This window comes from Orcinus orca, chromosome 7 (genome assembly GCF_937001465.1).
Source record: "Orcinus orca chromosome 7, mOrcOrc1.1, whole genome shotgun sequence".
Classification (NCBI taxonomy): Eukaryota; Metazoa; Chordata; class Mammalia; order Artiodactyla; family Delphinidae; genus Orcinus; species Orcinus orca.
This window is the reverse complement of record NC_064565.1, coordinates 41,779,115-41,797,179: the sequence shown is the minus strand read 5'-3', so window position 1 is coordinate 41,797,179 and position 18,065 is coordinate 41,779,115. Positions and strand designations below refer to the sequence as shown.

The following is an 18,065-nucleotide window of genomic DNA, read 5'->3' as shown; positions in this document are numbered from 1 at the left end:
CATTGCAGAATTGTTTGATTTTAAAAAAAAGAGATTAGAAACAACCAATGAGGACATGTTAAATAGATTATGGTACATCTATATTGTATAATACTAGTCAGCTAACTATATACTTACTAATATGTAGTGAAATCCAAAATATTTTAATGGAAAAAAATGTTTCACTAAAAGGAATCAGACATCCTTAGAGAAATGACTAACACCAGGGCTGGGGTTGAGAAAGTATGAGAAGAGCCTGGAATATCTTTTTCGTGCCAGAAAGTAAACAAGTACTTAAAAATGTTGGGAACATGTTTAAAGGACTCAGGAGCCAGCTTGAAGGGCTCCCACTGGCTGAATCTGGAACAGTGGATTATAAACCATTGAATAAAAAAAGAATCCATGAGCCCATACTGATACTTAAAATATAGGGAGGAGAAGGAATGACAGAGTTAGGAAATTGCCATTTTGCAACCATGATAGTAATAATCGATTCAGGCAATAATCATCAGTAAGTGTTAAAACCATTGAGCAGGGCTTCCCTGGTGGTGCAGTGGTTGAGAGTCAGCCTGCTGATGCAGGGGACACGGGTTTGTGCCCCGGTCCGGGAGGATCCCACATGCCGCAGAGCGGCTGGGCCCGTGAGCCACGGCTGCTGAGCCTGCGCGTCCGGAGACTGTGCTCCGCAGCGGGAGAGGCCACAACAGTGAGAGGCCCATGTACCGCAAAAAAAAAAAAAAAAACCATTGAGCAAAAGTCTCATGGGGAGCACAGTCTCAAAGTATCTCCTCATAAGCAAATAAGAAGAGATAAATGGCAGCTTTACAGTGGAGACACCTATGAAAATCACCAAAACTTGCACAAACTAGTATCACTGAGATTCCCTGAGGTAATTCACTGGGGAAGCAACATCACTTCTACGGTGTGCCTACCAAAAATTCATAACCTGAATCTCTCCATGAGGAAAGAATCAGAAAAATCCATATTGAAGCATGTCCAATAAAAACAAAAGTCAGGGACTTCCCTGGTGGTGCAGTGGTTAAGAATCGGCCTGCCATTGCAGGGGACACGGGTTCGAGCCCTTGTCTGGGAAGATCCCATATGCCGTGGAGCAACTAAGGCCGTGCGCCACAACTACTGAAGCCCGCACGCCTAGAGCCCATGCTCTGTCACAAGAGGAGCCACTGCAATGAGAAGCCTGCGCACCACAATGAAGAGTAGCCCCCGCTCGCTGCAACTACAGAAAGCCCATGTGCAGCAAGGAAGACCCAATGCAGCCAAAAATAAATTAATTAATTAAAAAAAAAAGTCAAACAACAAACTGGCCTATATTCTTCAAATGACAAGGTCATGAGGAACAAAGGAAAGCAGAGGAACTGTTTCAGAATAAAGAAGATACAAGAGCCATGACAACTAAATGCATGCATGATCATGGATCAGTACATTTTGGAAACAATAAATTTTGCTTTAACTCATACAACTCAATATCAAAAACACAAACAACTTGATTAAAATATGGGCAGAAGACTTGAAAATACATTTTTCTAAAGAAGACAAACAGATGGCTAACAGGCACATGAAAACATTTTCAGCATTGAATAATTATTAGTGAAATGCAAATCAAAGCCACAATGAGATATGACCTCACACTTATCAGAATGGCTACCATCAAAAAGTCTATAGAGGTTCGCGAGGAAGTGGGGAAAAGGGTACCCTTGTATGCTGTTGGTGGAAATGTAATTTTGTGTAGACACTATGGAAAACAGTATGGAGGTTTCTCAAAAAACTAAAAATAGAACTACCACGTGATCCAGCAATTCCACTTTTGGGTGTGTATCCAAAATAAACCAAAAATACTAACTCAAAAAGATACATGCACTCCAACATTCATAGCAGTATTATTTATAGTAGCCAAGATATGGAAGTAACCCAAGTGTCCATCAACAGATGAATGGATAAAGAAGATGTAGTATATAAGATGTAATATATATATATACATATACATATACACAATGCAATATTAGTCATTAAAAAGAATGAAATTGTGCCATTTGCAATAACATGGATGGACCTAGAGGGTATTATGCTTAGTGAAATGTCAGACAGAAAGACAATACTCTATGTTATCAATTATATGAGGAATCTAAAAAATAACACAAATATATATAACAAAACAGAAACAGACCCACAGATATAGAGAACAAAGTGCTTAAAGTGGTTACTAGTAGGGAGAGGGAAAAGGGTAGGGGCAAGATAGGGGTATGGGATTAAGAGATACAAACTACTATGTATAAAAGAAATAAGCAGCAAAGATGTACAGCACAGTGAAATATAACCATTATTTTGTAATAACTTTAAATGGAGTATAATCTACAAAAATATTGAATCACTATGCTGTACACCTGAAACTAATATTATATTATAAATCAACTATACTTCAATTAAAAAAATTTTTTTTGCTTTAAAGGAGTAATGAAATTTGAACAAAGATATGTTACAACAAATACGTTTGATAATTGTATTGTAGTTATGTAAGAAAATCAGAATGAGAAATTCTCACAAATTTAGGGAAAGATCGATTTTTCTGTAGCCATAGAACAAAGTCACAATCAGAACACATTCAGTTGATAGGCACAACTCATCTCCGTGAACCTGCTTTTGTAAGCCAACTGATCATCATTAGCCTCTTGCGTATTACAGTCAGCTGATCAGGCATGAATTCACTCCAGAAAAGATGCCTTTGAGTACCAACCAGTCAACAATAGTCACTCAAGTAACCAAGCTTTGAAGGATCACGCCAACCCTTTTATGCCTCTCAAAGCCCACCCATCCTGAGCTCCATGCCTCCCAAAAACCCTGGGTCCAGTAGTTGGCTTTGCTCAGACTCTGCCTGACCAGCATAGCTCTAGATTACTATAGTAAGCGGTAAATTTCAGCTTTGCCTTTTTATTTCAGATATCAATGGCAGTCTCATTATCCTTTGGTAATTCTGGAATTTCCACCAAGATTGTTTTAAAAACTCGTTTGGCAGTATTCCAGGTAAGCTCTGGGCCAACAGGTACACTTACTGGTCCAAACTTTGCCATTAGGTCAGCTGCCAGGTGAGTCAGTCTCAACCGCCTGAGCTCTACTTTCATTGAATTCTCATTACTGTGTGTATTCTTTTAGCCTGGGATGTATAACCAAGTAGTTTATTTTTCACAAGATCATTACGCTTAGGTCTTTGTTCTAAGTAATTAGACCTTTTGGTTTGGAATAGAGCCATTTGGTAGTTACACTGAGAAGTTTAATAAGGTTAATAGACCTTTTTTTTTTTTTTTTTTTGCGGTACGCGGGCCTCTCACTGTTGTGGCCTCTCCCATTGTGGAGCACAGGCTCCGGACGCGTAGGCTCAGCGGCCATGGCTCACGGGCCCAGCCGCTCCGCGGCATGTGGGATCCTCCCGGACCGGGGCACAAACCCGTGTCCCCTGCATCGGCAGGCGAACTCCCAACCACTGCGCCACCAGGGAAGCCCAGGTTAATAGACCTTTTGCTTTGGAGGTCTACCATTTGAAAATGTTTGCCATTAACCTGCATATTCTCCTGCTGCTTACTTTGGTTTGGTTTTGTTTTTCGGAAATTTTTAAATATTTACTTTTAGAATTCATTTAAAAACAATAATGAGCCCACTATATGTTAACATAAATATTATATTTTAATTACAACAAGATTTTATGAAAAAGATTAGAAGCATGGCATTATGTTTTACTTTTTTGTCTGGTTTAATAGAAGACTGCTAAGTTCTCCGAAAGGCTTCTACCTTTACTTTATTGTGCTGTGTTGTTTTGTTGAAGAGTAGGAAGAAAATCCAGCCTGGCATAGGTATGTAGTTGGAAGAAGAAGCAGTATTTTAATAGCCTTTTCAGATAATTGTGGATATTCTCCTTTTATGTAACACCAAAACTTGACAAGCAGTAGTTTCTCAAAGATTAATTGCAATGAGGAATCTGAAATCATACCAGTGAACTTTTTATACTCTGTTACATTAAAATACTTTGGTGTATCTTGAATGTTGAATGGATCTTTTACCCATGCATGATTTTGTATTAGTATGCATTGGTCATTTGAAAAATATTGTCATTGAATAATGTGCGTCTTCCAAATGTTGGCACATTTCGTTATACATTACCAAATATCACCTTTGTTAATATCACTACTAATCTCATCAGAAAGTTCTTTCTATTGGTATATACTTAGTGGAATTCCTTGGTCACAGGAAATGAGAACATTTCACTTTATAAGGCTATGACAACTTGTTTTCCAAAGTACTATTCCTAATTTACAATCCTACAAGCAATCTTATAGGAGAGCTCAACATTTTTTCCAGCATTTGATAGTTTTGAACATTGGCATAAAAGAGTAACTTGCGGTGGTCTTGATCTGCATTTTTCTTTCTTTTTTTAAAAAATAAATTTATTTATTTATTTTTGGCTGCGTTGGGTCTTCGTTGCTGCGCACAGGCTTTCTCTAGTTGTGGTGAGCGGGGGCTACTATTCTTTGCAGTTTGCGGGCTTCTCGTTGTGGTGGCTTCTCTTGTTGCGGAGCATGGGCTCTAGGCGTGCAGGCTTCAGTAGTTGTGGCACACGGGCTCAGTAGTTGTGGTTCACGGGCTCTAGAGTGCAGGCTCAGTAGTTGTGTGCACAGGCTTAGTTGCTCCACGGCATGTGGGACCTTCCTAGACCAGGGGTCAAACCCATATCCCCTCCATTGGCAGGCGGATTCTTAACCACTGCACCACCAGGGAAGCCCCTGCATTTTTCTGAAAATGAATTTGAGCAACTTTTCATATTTATTCTATTTTGTGAAATAGATGTCGTGGCTTTCATTTCTCCCTTTTTTTCTAACAGCTTTATTGAAATAATTTACATTCCTTACAATTTACCCATTTGAAAGGTACAATTCAGTGGTTTTAGTATATTCACAAATTTGTGCAACCATCACCAAAATCCATTTTAGAACATTTCATCACCCCCTAAAAAACTCCATACTTTTTAACTATCACCCCCACTCTCCCCCAAACACTCCCCTCTCACTGCCAAACAACCACTAATATAATTTCTGTCTCCATAGATTTGTCTATTGTGGACATTTTATTCAAATGGAATCACATAATACATGACCTTTTGTGACAGGCTTCTGGCACTTAGCATTTTGTTTCCTAGGTTCATCCATATTATATAGCATGTGTTAGTACTTCATTCCCTTTTATGGCCAAATAATATTCCATTGGATGGATATACCACATTTTGCTTATGCATTTATCAGTTGATACATATTTGAAGTTAAATTAAAATCCTAGTGTATCAGTTACATCTCAATAAAAAAAAATCCTGGTCTAGAGCTAAATTAAGGGCCATACAGGCATGCATGCCTTGGAGATATCGCAGGTTTGGTTCCAGACACCACAGTAGAGTGAATATTGCAATAAAGCAAGTCACATGAATTTTTTTGGTTTCCCAGTCCATTTAAGGTTATAATTACACTATACTGCAGTCTATTAAGTGTGCAATAGCATTATATCTTTTAAAAATGCACATCCTTAATTAAAAATCAATGCTGTTGAAAGAATGGTGCCAATAGACTTGCTCACTGCAGGATTGCCATGAACCTTCAATTTGTAAAAAATGCAGTATCTGCAAAGCTCAGTAAAGTGAAGTGCAATAAAATGAGGTATGCCTGTAATTAAAGAATTTCCTAATCTCCAGCAATACAGGCAAATTTTTGCTATAGAATCTGGAACTCTTAAAGATACTTATTATCATGAGCTACAGATCTGTACCAACTAATTTAGTTACTTATAAGCCCTTCCGAAGGGAAAAATGTCTAAAATCATCAAGGCATGAAAGAGGAGATTTTTAAAAACTCAACTGTGAAAATTTTTTAAATATAAAAAGAAAAAATATAAAGCAATGAATAGAAGCCTCTATTTTAAGGGTAGTCTGGACAAAGCTTCAATGTTGTAACTTAAACAGACTTCAGGAAACTTTCAAAAAGTATTCTGGGTTACATTCAGTATCTGGAATTAAAGAAGCCTTGTCTTCTCTTTTTTGTAGATTTAATAAAAAATAAATTAATTAAAATGTAAAATTGCTAGTTTAGAAAATATCTAATATGTGGCTCAACGTTTCCAGATAGCTTTAAAAAGTAAATAGGCTAGAAATTGGTATATCATATGGCTCTGTAGATGAAATACCCCAAAGTGTCTCTGTTCTCTAAGATGTGAGAGTCTACAGATAAGGATACGTGTAAATGTAGTGAATAGAAGGACCATTAAAGAAACTATGTACCATGCCAGCTAGGAAACAGGACAGCTATTCAAAAATCTATCCAGTGATATGGCTCCAACGTAAACAAGAGCACCCAACAATTACCAATCCTTTTTCTATTTCCCTATATTTTATATAGTTATCACTTTATCATTAGTTCCACCTCTAGATCAGAGTAAAAGATTGTCTAAAAAGCAAGAAGAAAGGCAAATTGACTTCTCATGAAAAAAGAAAACAAAAAATTTTGTATTAAAGTAAAAATGATAGTGCCATGTTGGTTTTTTTAAAAGAAGACAAGAAAAATTTGAGTGTATATAGTAAATTGTGGAGGACTTGAGAAGAAATAAACTTTATTTACCTTGGTTTAATAGAACCACTTAGGTAGTCAAAATCTCTAACAATTCAGTGTCTCAACTATAACTGATATTTTGAGATCATTATCAGAGGGATATTCTTTATTCTCTGTGATACAACACTGGGAAGAAAATAATCAACAGAGCAAGCCTGAACTGCTCTCCTTGGAAAAGCCTGTTTGCAAGGTTGAGCGTTGACTGGCGTCCAGGAACTTAAATTTCAGGAGGGTTCCCAACATCAACTGATGAGAGTGACTCACTAAACTGTACAAACCATATGGTTTCTGCTGAACCTTGCTTTTCCTTCTGTGTGTCTGGAATTTGGGTACATGCCAGACAGTGGGGCCTATGTGATTAGCCCCCAATAGAAACCCAGGGTACTGAGTCTCAAGCTTCTGTGGTTAGCAACATTTCACACAACATTTCATACGTGTTGTCACAGCTCATCACTAGGGAAATTAAGCATGTCCTGTATGACTCCATTGGGAGAGGACCCTTGAAAGCTTACATCTGGTTTCCCACAGACTATGTCTAAGTGCCTTTTCCCTTTGCTGATTTTGTTCTAGATTGTCTATATCCCTTAGCCATGAATACAACTATATGCTGAGTCCTCTCAGTCCTAGTGAATCATTTTACCTGGGGTGGTCTTGGGGATCTGTAACCCAAACATCTATAAATGTAGTAAGTAAGATCTACTTTTAGACAAAAATATACTGCAGCTCTTATACTTGATTGGATTATAGTTCATCTAGATATGGGAATGTATGTGGTTCTAGAAAGTACCAAAAAGATAGCTATGGTACCAGAATTCTTATGGATGAAAGATTCCATCGATATAGGCAGATTAACTTGGAGCAGAGTCCATAAGATTACAGATTGATTTTTTTTTCCTTAATTGCATTATTTATTTAGTTATTTATTTATTTTGTACAAACATGAAAATGTTAGGCCATGCTCTATGGATTTTAACTCACTAAAACACCATTGCCTATAAATCCTATCTCTTAAAGAAGCAAAATAAATAAATCTCTGTGCTGCTGAGTAATTACAGGCCTCAACTAATAAGTCAAAATAGCCTCAGATCTTCTACTAGGCCTTTCAGTCTAATGGTGGCACACGTACTCAATCACTATTGCTAGCAGAAACCACTCGTTTTTTATTTATTGATTAACTAATTATGAATTATCATCATTTTCTCCTTCTCATGTAACCAAATACTGGTGTAGTAGCACTCTTAATCCAGCAACTCCATAACCCTGTGAAGGAGAATCCCGTACTTGTGTTCCTGTAATTCAAGAAGACAACCATGATCAGAACAGAATTTTTGACACTATAGTATCAAATCCTTACTCAATATTGTTTGTTGAAGGGTTTTATGTTAAAAATATGAAAAAATATCAGGCTAATACACAAAAAACTGTCCTGTTTCTCTTATAAAATTTCTTACCAAAAGCCAAATTGTTCACATATCTGAACCATGGTTCTTTCTAGGGTGTATTAAATTGTTAGTATAAATGTGTATATATATATATATATATATATATATTACACTAAGATTAGTAGCTTTTAGAATAATTCACTTCTTTAAAAAGATATACAAATGCAAAGATTTCTAAGGTATCCTGTAAAATTGAATAACAAACACATCAATTACCTGGTGTCATCACATTAAAACAATTGTTGTCATAAAGCCAGACACTCATAGTAGAAGAGATATTACAGAAGCTAGTATACTATACTATAATCATTATGGAAATACTTTGCATATACAGAAATACATTAACAGATTGTCATGCTAAACAGATTTCTCTGATTAAAATCATTATACAGGGACATCATTAAAACATCAAAAACAAAAATAGTAACAATAAATTGATGTAGAAGTTCAAAGATTTCATCATAGATGGGCAAAATCTGGGTACCCGAATTCTGAAGATAAACACTGGGAATGATTAAGTTATAAGATCTATGAGGATAAAATCTGGCAAATCCACAATGGCCACCTGATAAGCACCCAGTAACACCCCAAATGAACACTTGTGGAAATCTTCCATCAAACAACCCATCCACAGTCAGGATAAATTGACCACAACACCATTATGAGAACACTCCCAGGAACAGAGGATTTAGCCAGTTCATGCCCTATCTGAAAACCAATTAACCTGGAAAAATTGTAAAAATAAGGCAAAGACTAAGATCATGCCCTAAAAGATCCTTTGAGATCACTGAATGAATTGTAGCAATTGCTTCCCTCTATCATTTATGAATGTATACTATTAACAGTACATTTGTTACCTGGGTAGGTTAAAACATTTGCTTGTTGAAAAGCCACAGCATTCACCATGGTTAAAATATTTACCATTAGATCTTATATTTCCTGTGTAGAACATTTTGTCTTGTTTATCCAGCAGTATGGGGATACATTTAATTAGAAGTTATTCATGATTTTTAGTAACACAGGATTTTGCTTACTCTAAAACCTTATTGTCTGTATCACTGACAATCCTCTAGAAAAATATAAAGGACCTTGACACAACTGAAAAGTTACATCTATTGGAGATCCTAAACTGACATTCTCCAGAGACCCTCCAGAAATTGATGGTTCCTGAAAGTGGACTGCTGATTCAAGATATTAAGAATAAGCTGGTAACTACACACTGTGAAATGTGTTTTCACAAGACCATTGGGGGAGTTCCCTGGTGGCCTAGCAGTTAGGATTTCGGGCTTTCACCGCCGTGGCCCAGGTTCAGTCCCTGGTTGGGGAACTGAGATCCTGTGAGCCGCATGGCTTAAAAAATAATAATAATAATAATTCCCAAAACTGCTGGAACAATATTCTTCTATATAACATACTTAAGAAAAGTACTTTTGTATAATTATGCTTTTTATTCTTTAGTGATTTAAAGTTGCGTACTTTTGACTCAGTCTATTATGTTACCCTAACCAATAATAATGATGTGCTTATATGTAAGCTTTACCAAAAACAGTCACCACATCTCCTCAATAAAGCTGGAAAAGAATAAAATTAAATAAATAAATAAATATTTTTTTAAATACTGGAAAAGAAAAAAATTAAAAATAAAAACGATCACTTTTCTAATTCTGTAATTGAGCTCTCCTAAGTTTGGCTAATACAGCCAGTTAGAAAATTAATTGAAGGTATGTTACATAATAAAACTATAATAATTTATATTATGTATTATAAAATATATTTTATATATCAATAATTATATTAAAGTAATAACTATATATCAGTTAACAGTATTTAAGATAGTATATTATATAAAATTATATTACTATATTATCTATAATATATAAATGAAGGAAAATATTCTTTTGCTGCAAGAGAGGGGTATAACTATTCTTGGGCTGTAGCAGTAATTGTTTCTCATCACTACACCCAAAGACAGTATTTCTATAACTTCAAGATTGATTGTGCCTTTTGGGCACCTCCTGGATTCTTTTTCCTATGTGACAATCAGTCTCTTCAGTGCTGACCCAGAACCAAGGCTGTACAAGTGTTCTGTAGGGCTTTCTGTGAGATCATTCCATGAGTTTAACTCCCCAACACTCTCAATGAACTACATTTCTGTTTTTTTTTTCTCGGTACGCGGGCCTCTCACTGTTGTGGCCTCTCCCATTGCGGAGCACAGGCTCTGGACGCGTAGGCTCAGCGGCCATGGCTCACGGGCCCAGCCGCTCCACAGCATGTGGGATCTTCCCGGACCAGGGCACAAACCCATGTCCCCTGAATCGGCAGGCGGACTCCAACCACTGAGGCACCAGGGAAGCCTGAACTACTTTTCTTAAAAAAGAATCTGAAAGATAAAACCCTTTTTAGCAAAAGATTCCCCCAAATATTTTCCCCCCACCCACAAGCACAACTTGAGATGGTAATTAAAAATTTGTCCCTTCACACTGGCTGAACCCGACAGGCAATAGAATAGCATAACCTTAATTTTTTTTGGTCAGCCAGGAGGGAGTCTGTGCCATTACTAAGACTTCTCATACAGGGAATAACACTTTGGGTGAGATAAAACAATCTATAGCCAAGTTAAAAGAAAAAACAAACTGACTAAGGTAGACTCAGGGAGTTGTTAGGCCTTGTTTTATTCCTCAGGCTTGTAGAATCTTGGTTCACGGTTATGGAGTGTCTTCCTTTCCCTTTTATTACCAATATTACAGGTACTTATAGTTTTACTTGTTTGTCTCACTGTTGTTCAGTGTCTGTTGTCCAAACTTTAAAATGATTCCACACAGCCACTGGGCTAACAGTGATTCAACAAATGATTCAAAGACAAAAACAAGATAAAATCACAATGATAAATGTGCAAATTGAAAATCATATCTCCATAAAGGGAACCTCGATATTCAAGAACCATGAACAACAATGGTGAAAATCTGGACTTTTGGTCCTTCTTTCAGCTTTGGCTGAATGAGGACGAAAAGAGAAGACTGAGAATAAAGGAGTCCCCACAAATGCAGGAAAACACTGCTTACTCAGAAGCCATGATACTAAGTAACCATCAGAACTGGTCTTAAACCTGTTCGGTTGATGAGCTACTTACCTCAGTGAACACCAAACTAATCAATGTCAGGTCCTCACTTCTGACAGTCAGCCAGCCAGGTATGAGCTCAGTCCAGTAAACATGACTTAGAGCGCCAGTCAACAACAGCCTCGCTAAGTCACCACACTTCAATTGCTGACGTTTATCCACGTACGCTTCTGAAAGCCTGCCAATCCCAAACATCCTATAAATAAATCTTTCTATAGTAAGCAAGAAATTCAACACTATTATATCGAGTGTTGGTTGTATCATCATTGGACAAATATCACGCTGTTTTAAAGGATTGATTTTAGAGTAAAACATGTGATGTCAAAAAAAAAAAACCAAAACATGTGATGTCTGCAATTTAACTTCAGATGGTTCAGTATATTTGTTTATATCAGAGACAGAGAGGTAAAGCAAATGTGGTGAAAATATTAACAATATTTTGTGAGTACATCTAGGTGAGCATTCATTATAGTAGCCTGTAACTCTTCTGTAAGTGTTACCGAGTCCAACCTCTCCCTGCTCGCCACCCAACAGGCCAATGAGACGGAGACGAGGTGTTGAGGCAAGGAAGACGACTTTATTCGGAAAGCCGGCAGACTGACAAGATGGCAGACTAGTGTCTCCTATAAACCATCCTGTCGGGGTCTGGATGCCAGTTTCTTTTATAGAATCAGAGAGGGAGAGGTGGTGGGAAAGTAAGGTAAAAAGGGTCATCATTCTTACAAAACATCTCCTGGAATGACCAGCCTAGGTGAGGGGATGTGTTAATTTCTTCTTTCTAGCAGCTGTTCACAGGTGGGCAGGGTCAGATTTTCTCCCTGGGAGCTGAACAGAGGCACTTTAGTTTAACATTGAGGCAGAGGGGCAGGGTTCCCTGAGGCAGGCCATTATGTATGATTATAATAACAAAAGCAATGAAAAGCAAAGGTTAAAGTAGAAGAAACAGACCAAACATGGAGTCCAATTTAGCTCTTCCCTGTTCTATAAGTTTAATTTTTCAAAATTAAAAAATGTAAACAAGAGTAGCGACATCAGCAAAATGGTGGAATAGGAAATTCCAGGCCTTTGTTCCCCATGGAGACACTGACTTAACAACAATATAGGTGCCAAATTGCCTTTATGAGAATTCCAGAAACCAGGTAAGAGGTTGCAACATGCCAGGTGAATGCAAAGCCAAGAAGAGACATAAGGAAGCAGGTAGGAAAGTTCTTATTTGCCTGTCCTAGTTCCTCCCCATCCCCCATCCTCCCACCCCCCAGTGAAGTACCTGGCACTCCCAACTCTCAGTTTCTCCCTTGGGAGGGAAACAGAAAGGTGGAATGTGCATCCAACGTTCTGGCTTTTCAGAGGGCTGCCCAAGGGACTGGTTTCTGCCTTGCCTGACTCAGTGTGCTGATGGGAAAAGAATGGATGTGTACTTTGAATACCAGGTTGGCCAGCACAATAGCTTGTTGCACTAGAGAGACTGCAGTACTGCAGACAGACACTAGGGAGAGACTGCAGTACTGCAGACAGACACTGAGTACATTTACATTTAACTTCTTAAGAATCTACCTACTGTTTTCTAAAATGTCTAGCATTTTGCATTCCCACCAGCAATGAATAAAATTCTAGTGTTAGACCTCGGCGGTCTCCTAGGAGTTTCGACTCGCCCAGGAAACAACAAGAGTCGGAAGCCGATGCAAAACGCAAGAGGTTTATTGAAGGCCGGTGCACCGGGGTTCCTTGGTCCTCACGCAGGAGGCCGAAGAAGGAACCCCTTTTGGGCGCGAATATGTCAGTTTTATAGGTTCCCACTTCCCCGTATGTAAATTATAGATTTGGTTGTGTTTTCCTGCTGATTGGTCCCGGCTTAGGCTCGGACCAGAGAGGGAACTTGTCCCCAGCTTCCTGGTTGGTCTTTGACAGATACCTTTTTTACATTTTGTTTATCTCCCTCCTTCTCGGAAGGGGGCCGGACATCCTGGAAATTCACCCATTGTCTAAGAAGCCCCTATTGTCTGGAGAGTTCTTAATCATTAGCTGGAACAATGTCCCTCGAGTCCCACACTAGCTGGTCATATCATCATCAAAACTTGGTGTGGTGGGACTTCCCTGTTGGTCCAGTGGCTAAGACTCCACACTCCCAATGCAGGGGGCCTGGGTTTGATCCCTGGTCAGGGAACTAGATCCCACATGCCACAACTAAAGATCCCACATGCCGCAACTAAGACCTGATGCAGCCAAATAAATAAATATTAAAACAAACAAACAAACTTGGTGTGGTGGGGGGGTTTTTCTTTCTTTTTTTAAAATTTTAGCTATTCTAGCAAATATCGAGTGGTATTAATTTGCATTTCCCTAATGGCTAACAATGTTGAGCACCTTTTCATGTGTTTATTTGCCATCCATATACCTTTTTTTAGTGAAGTGCCCAATTCTTTTGCCCATTTAAAAATTTTATTTGTCTTTTTTATTATTGAGTTTTAAGAGTTCTTTGTTCTGGATATAAGTCCTTTGGTGTATGTTTTGCAAATATTTCTATCAGTCTGTTCTTTCATTCTCTTAACAGTATTTTTGGAAGAGCAAAGTTTTATATTTTAATGAAGTCTAATGTATCATTTTCCCTTTATAGTTTATGTTTTTTAAGTCCTATTTGGGAAATATTTGCTTACTCCATAGTTACTAAGATTTTCTCCTATATTTTCTTCCAGAAATTTCATAGGTTTTATTTTGACCTTTAGGTCAGTTAATATGAGCTAATTTTCTAAATGGTATAAGGCAATGGTCTTTCTTCCTTCCTTTTTTCTTTCTTTCTTTTGCATATGGATATCCAGTTGTTCTAGCATCACTCTTTAAAAGAGTATCCTTTCTCCCACTGAATTGCGTAGGCATCTTTGTGGAAATTCAATTGACTGTACATGGGTAGGTCTATTTTTGGACTCTGTTCCATTGATCTATAGGTCTATCTTTATACCAATACCACATTCACTTGGTTACTGAAGCTTTATTTTTTTTTAATATTTATTTATTTATTTGGCTGTACTGGGTCTTAGTTGTGGCATGCAGGCTCTTCGTTGCGGCATGGGTGATCTTTAGTTGCAGCGTGCGAACTCTCAGTTGTGTCATGTGGGATCTAGTTCCCTGACCAGGGATTGAACCTGGGCCCCCTGCATTGGGAGTGCGGAGTCTTAGCCCCTGGACCACCAGGGAAGTCCCATGAAGCTTTATAATAAGTTTTGAAATCAGAAAGTTTTACAAACTTCTGCTTATTTTTCAAAATTGTTGTGGCTATTCTCGTTTTTCCTTTGATTTGGCCGTGTTTCCCTGTTGCTTTGTATGCCTTGTGCTCATCTGTTGAGATCTGGGCATCTGAAAAAACGAATCAGCTTAGCTAGAGATTTGGGAACCTCTCAAACCTTTTCTGGGTATGCATCTTCTCTGGACTTGTACAAGGGATTTCCCAGTTAAAGAGGTTTACCTCTGCTGCTTCTCAGAAGCCCATAATCTCCTCTCCCTAGTGTCTGTCTGCAGTACTGCAGTCTCTCCCTAGTGTCTGTCTGCAGTACTGCAGTCTCTCTAGTGTAACAAGCTATTGTGCTGGCCAACCTGGTATTCAAAGTACACATCCATTCTTTTCCCATCAGCACACTGAGTCAGGCAAGGCAGAAACCAGTCCCTTGGGCAGGCCTCTGAAAAGCCAGGAAAAAAAAAAAAAAAAAAAGTGGAGTGAGGAAGGGAAAAAATATGCATTTACATACACTGTCTTTTGAAGGATATTGAAGACACTGGAAATAGCTCTTGAGGACCAGAAATGGGTAGATGGAGAAACAGGATAGGAGGAAGAATATTCATAATACATCAGCTGTAAATTCTTAAGTTTTGTTAATATGAGCAGATAAACTAGCCCAAAATTAAATTAAATTGAAAGCAGAAAGAGAAAAAGAAAAATCTTAGTTGACTAGATGAAGAGCTGTATTAAGTAGATGATCAACTGTGCTGAAGATACTGCTGTTTAGGCAGAGCATACATGTTGCTTCTCCCCATAGCAGTAACACTTTAGCTGGAACACTGATGTTTATCTAGCACTGTATTGTCCTCTATAGCACTTTTTTTTTTTTTTTTTTTTTGCGGTATGCAGGCCTCTCACTGTTGTGGCCTCTCCTGTTGCGGAGCACAGGCTCCGGATGCGCAGGCTCAGCAGCCATGGCTCACGGGCCCAGCCGCTCCGCGGCATGTGGGATCTTCCCGGACCGGGGCACGAACCCATGTCCCCTGCATCGGCAGGCGGACTCTCAACCACTGTGCCACCAGGGAAGCCCTATAGCACTTTTAAACTTGATTACCTGTAACTTTTAAATTGAAAAAAAAAAAAAACCAACTCGTTACAATTCTAATCATTTTTACCTTCTAACCTTGCTCTTTCTGGTTTTGCAAGAAACAGCTCATATACTGGAGCAATTTTTCCTACTTCTGCCTACAATATGTGAATAAACTGTTGATGAGGCATACTTATCAGGTATATAAACATACCTGCAAGTGATTCCTATTTACTGTAGCAGGGATAGAACTTCAAAAAGCAATATGAAAATTAGTTTTTGTACTGTATTGTACATGTAATTTTATTTTAAATGAACATCTTGACTCAGTTAAATCTAATACCATGTAACTTTTCTTTTGACATCATGAGAACTACTGTGAGGTTACTAACACTTAGGCAAGTAATAGTCCTATTTATAATTGTTTGACAGTCAAATAAGTGCTCAAAAACTGTTTTATATTTTATGAATACTGCTAAGGATGTGGCTTTCCCAGTGGAGGCCCAAGAGCCTGTGTTTTTAGGGAGTTTACTTTTATATATTGAGGTTTTGTGGGATGTGATTTCTTCTTGTGGTTTTCTTTGCTGGGCATTTGTTCAGAAGGAAATTAAATAGCTGTGGATATATATTTTAGACATTTAAAAACAGCACAAGACATGAAAACAACTTGCCTTCAAAATAAATTTTTTTTGAGGGGAATGAGTTGTAAAACATATTCTGAAAAAACTTCCTTTCCAAAAAATTTTCTTCAAAAAAATCTGAACTCAAATGTTATATTAAATAAAATATTGAATACGTAAGTATGTACATGTTTAAACATTAGTCAGTTTGTTTTATTTTCAGAGAATGATATTGATATCAAGATCACATTCAATTGAAAGTAAGTAAAACTTAAAAGAAAGGAACCTCCCAAACCCACACATAAACATGACAAAGAAAAAAAAATAGAGAAAAAAACCTACAGATACATTTAAGCAGGTATTAAACTGAAAACATTCAAATGAAGTGGAATTGCTAGAACATAAAGAATACTAGAGTAGACATGCAAAAGATGCTAAATTGAATAAATAAAATCAAGTTTTTAAAAATGTTCTACAAGGTCACTTTTTTTACTAAAATTATTATTAAAAATTATCTCTATATATAATTCTTCCTTTTCAAGAATTTCTATAGATCTTAGAATATGATCATAATGTATCCTAAATCTCAGTAGGAAGGCTTGTAACTAATTCAGTCAAATCGCTAGAAGTCATTATAACCCATCTCTGATCCTGTGTATAATATTCTCATATAATACTCTCACTACACCATTGAGATATAGGGGAATCTGGGTCAGTGGTAATAGATAACATTTAACATCATTCTAAATATTTCATACATCTAAATATTATTTTCAGGAAAATCTTAGAGGATTTATATTCATTATCATCAATAATAATACCTTATATCCTAGAGTGCATTGTAATTTTCAAGTTAACACACATTCTTCAATTTACTATTTAAATTCCATTATCAAAATTTCCAAAGGAAAAAAAAAGTTAATTCTGATAAAGACCAAAACGCCTGTGGAGGGAATATAGTCAATAATATTGTAATAACTTTGTATGGTGACAGGTGGTAACTAGACTTAAAATGGTGATCATTTTGTAATGTATAAAAATATCAAATCACAATATTGTACACCTGAAACTAATATAATATTGTAAGTCAGTTACACTTCAGTTTTTAAAAACTGGGGGGAAAAAAGACCAAAAAGACTATGGGTGGGAGGAAAAGAGTAAAAACAATAGTGGAAAAAAAAAATTCATGATCAAGGAAGTAAAAAAAGTTTACATGTAGGCAGGAAAACATGAACAGAGAAATGTTATACTAGCCTTAAATAATATTCACCTAAATTAATTTCTCTGAGTTTAGAAAATAGCTATCTTCTGTTTACAGCTTCTTCTTGTTTATGCTTTGTCATCTAGAATTAGACTTTTATTCCTAAGTCTAACCCTGCATGAAACTGATTAAAAGGTGTATTACCTTTATATCACTGCTCCACCCAAATTGTAACATACATAGTAGCTTAAAACAACATGAATTTATTATCTTACAGTTCTGTAGTTCAGAAGTCCAATGGGACTCTTTGAGCTAAAATCAATGAGTCAGCAGGGATGCATTCCGTCTGGAAGTTCTAGGGGAGAATCTCTTTGCCTTTTCCAGCTTCCAAAAGCCACCCACAATCCTTGGCTCATGGCACCTTTCCTCCATCTTCAAAGCCATCAATGTTGCATCTTTCTGACTTTGCTTCTCTTGTCACGTCTTTCTTCTGACTCTTTTTCTTAAGCCTCCCTCATCCACTTTTAAGGACCCCTGTGATCACATTGGGCCCACCTGGACAATCCAGGATAATATCCCATTTTAACGTCCTTAACTTAATCACTTGTGCAAAGTCCCTTTTGTCACCTAAGGTAACATATTCACAGGTTTTGGGGATTAGGATGCAGACATCCTGGGAGGGAACACTGTTCTGCCTGCCACAGAAGGTTATATTTAATACCTCATTCTCTGACCACTACCTACTATCTCT

General features: G+C 37.4%; 1 protein-coding gene across 3 annotated transcripts in view; it reads right to left on the bottom strand.

The window, feature by feature from the left end:
- Positions 1-7,520: 7,520 nt before the first annotated feature.
- Positions 7,521-18,065, bottom strand: part of TNFAIP6 (TNF alpha induced protein 6) — a 28,384-nt gene continuing 17,839 nt past the window's right edge. The window contains exons 6-7 of one of the 3 annotated variants that reach the window (XR_007478493.1): positions 11,208-12,020; positions 7,521-10,457 (exon numbers count right to left, since the gene is read on the bottom strand). Coding sequence is in view for 1 of the 3 variants with exons in the window: in XM_049712494.1 (XP_049568451.1) it covers positions 12,001-12,020 (20 nt within the window). In the remaining 2 variants the exon portion in view is untranslated. Of the gene's footprint in view, positions 12,021-18,065 lie in introns of all 3 variants that reach the window. The other 2 variants (XR_007478492.1, XM_049712494.1) reach the window with 2 other exon arrangements.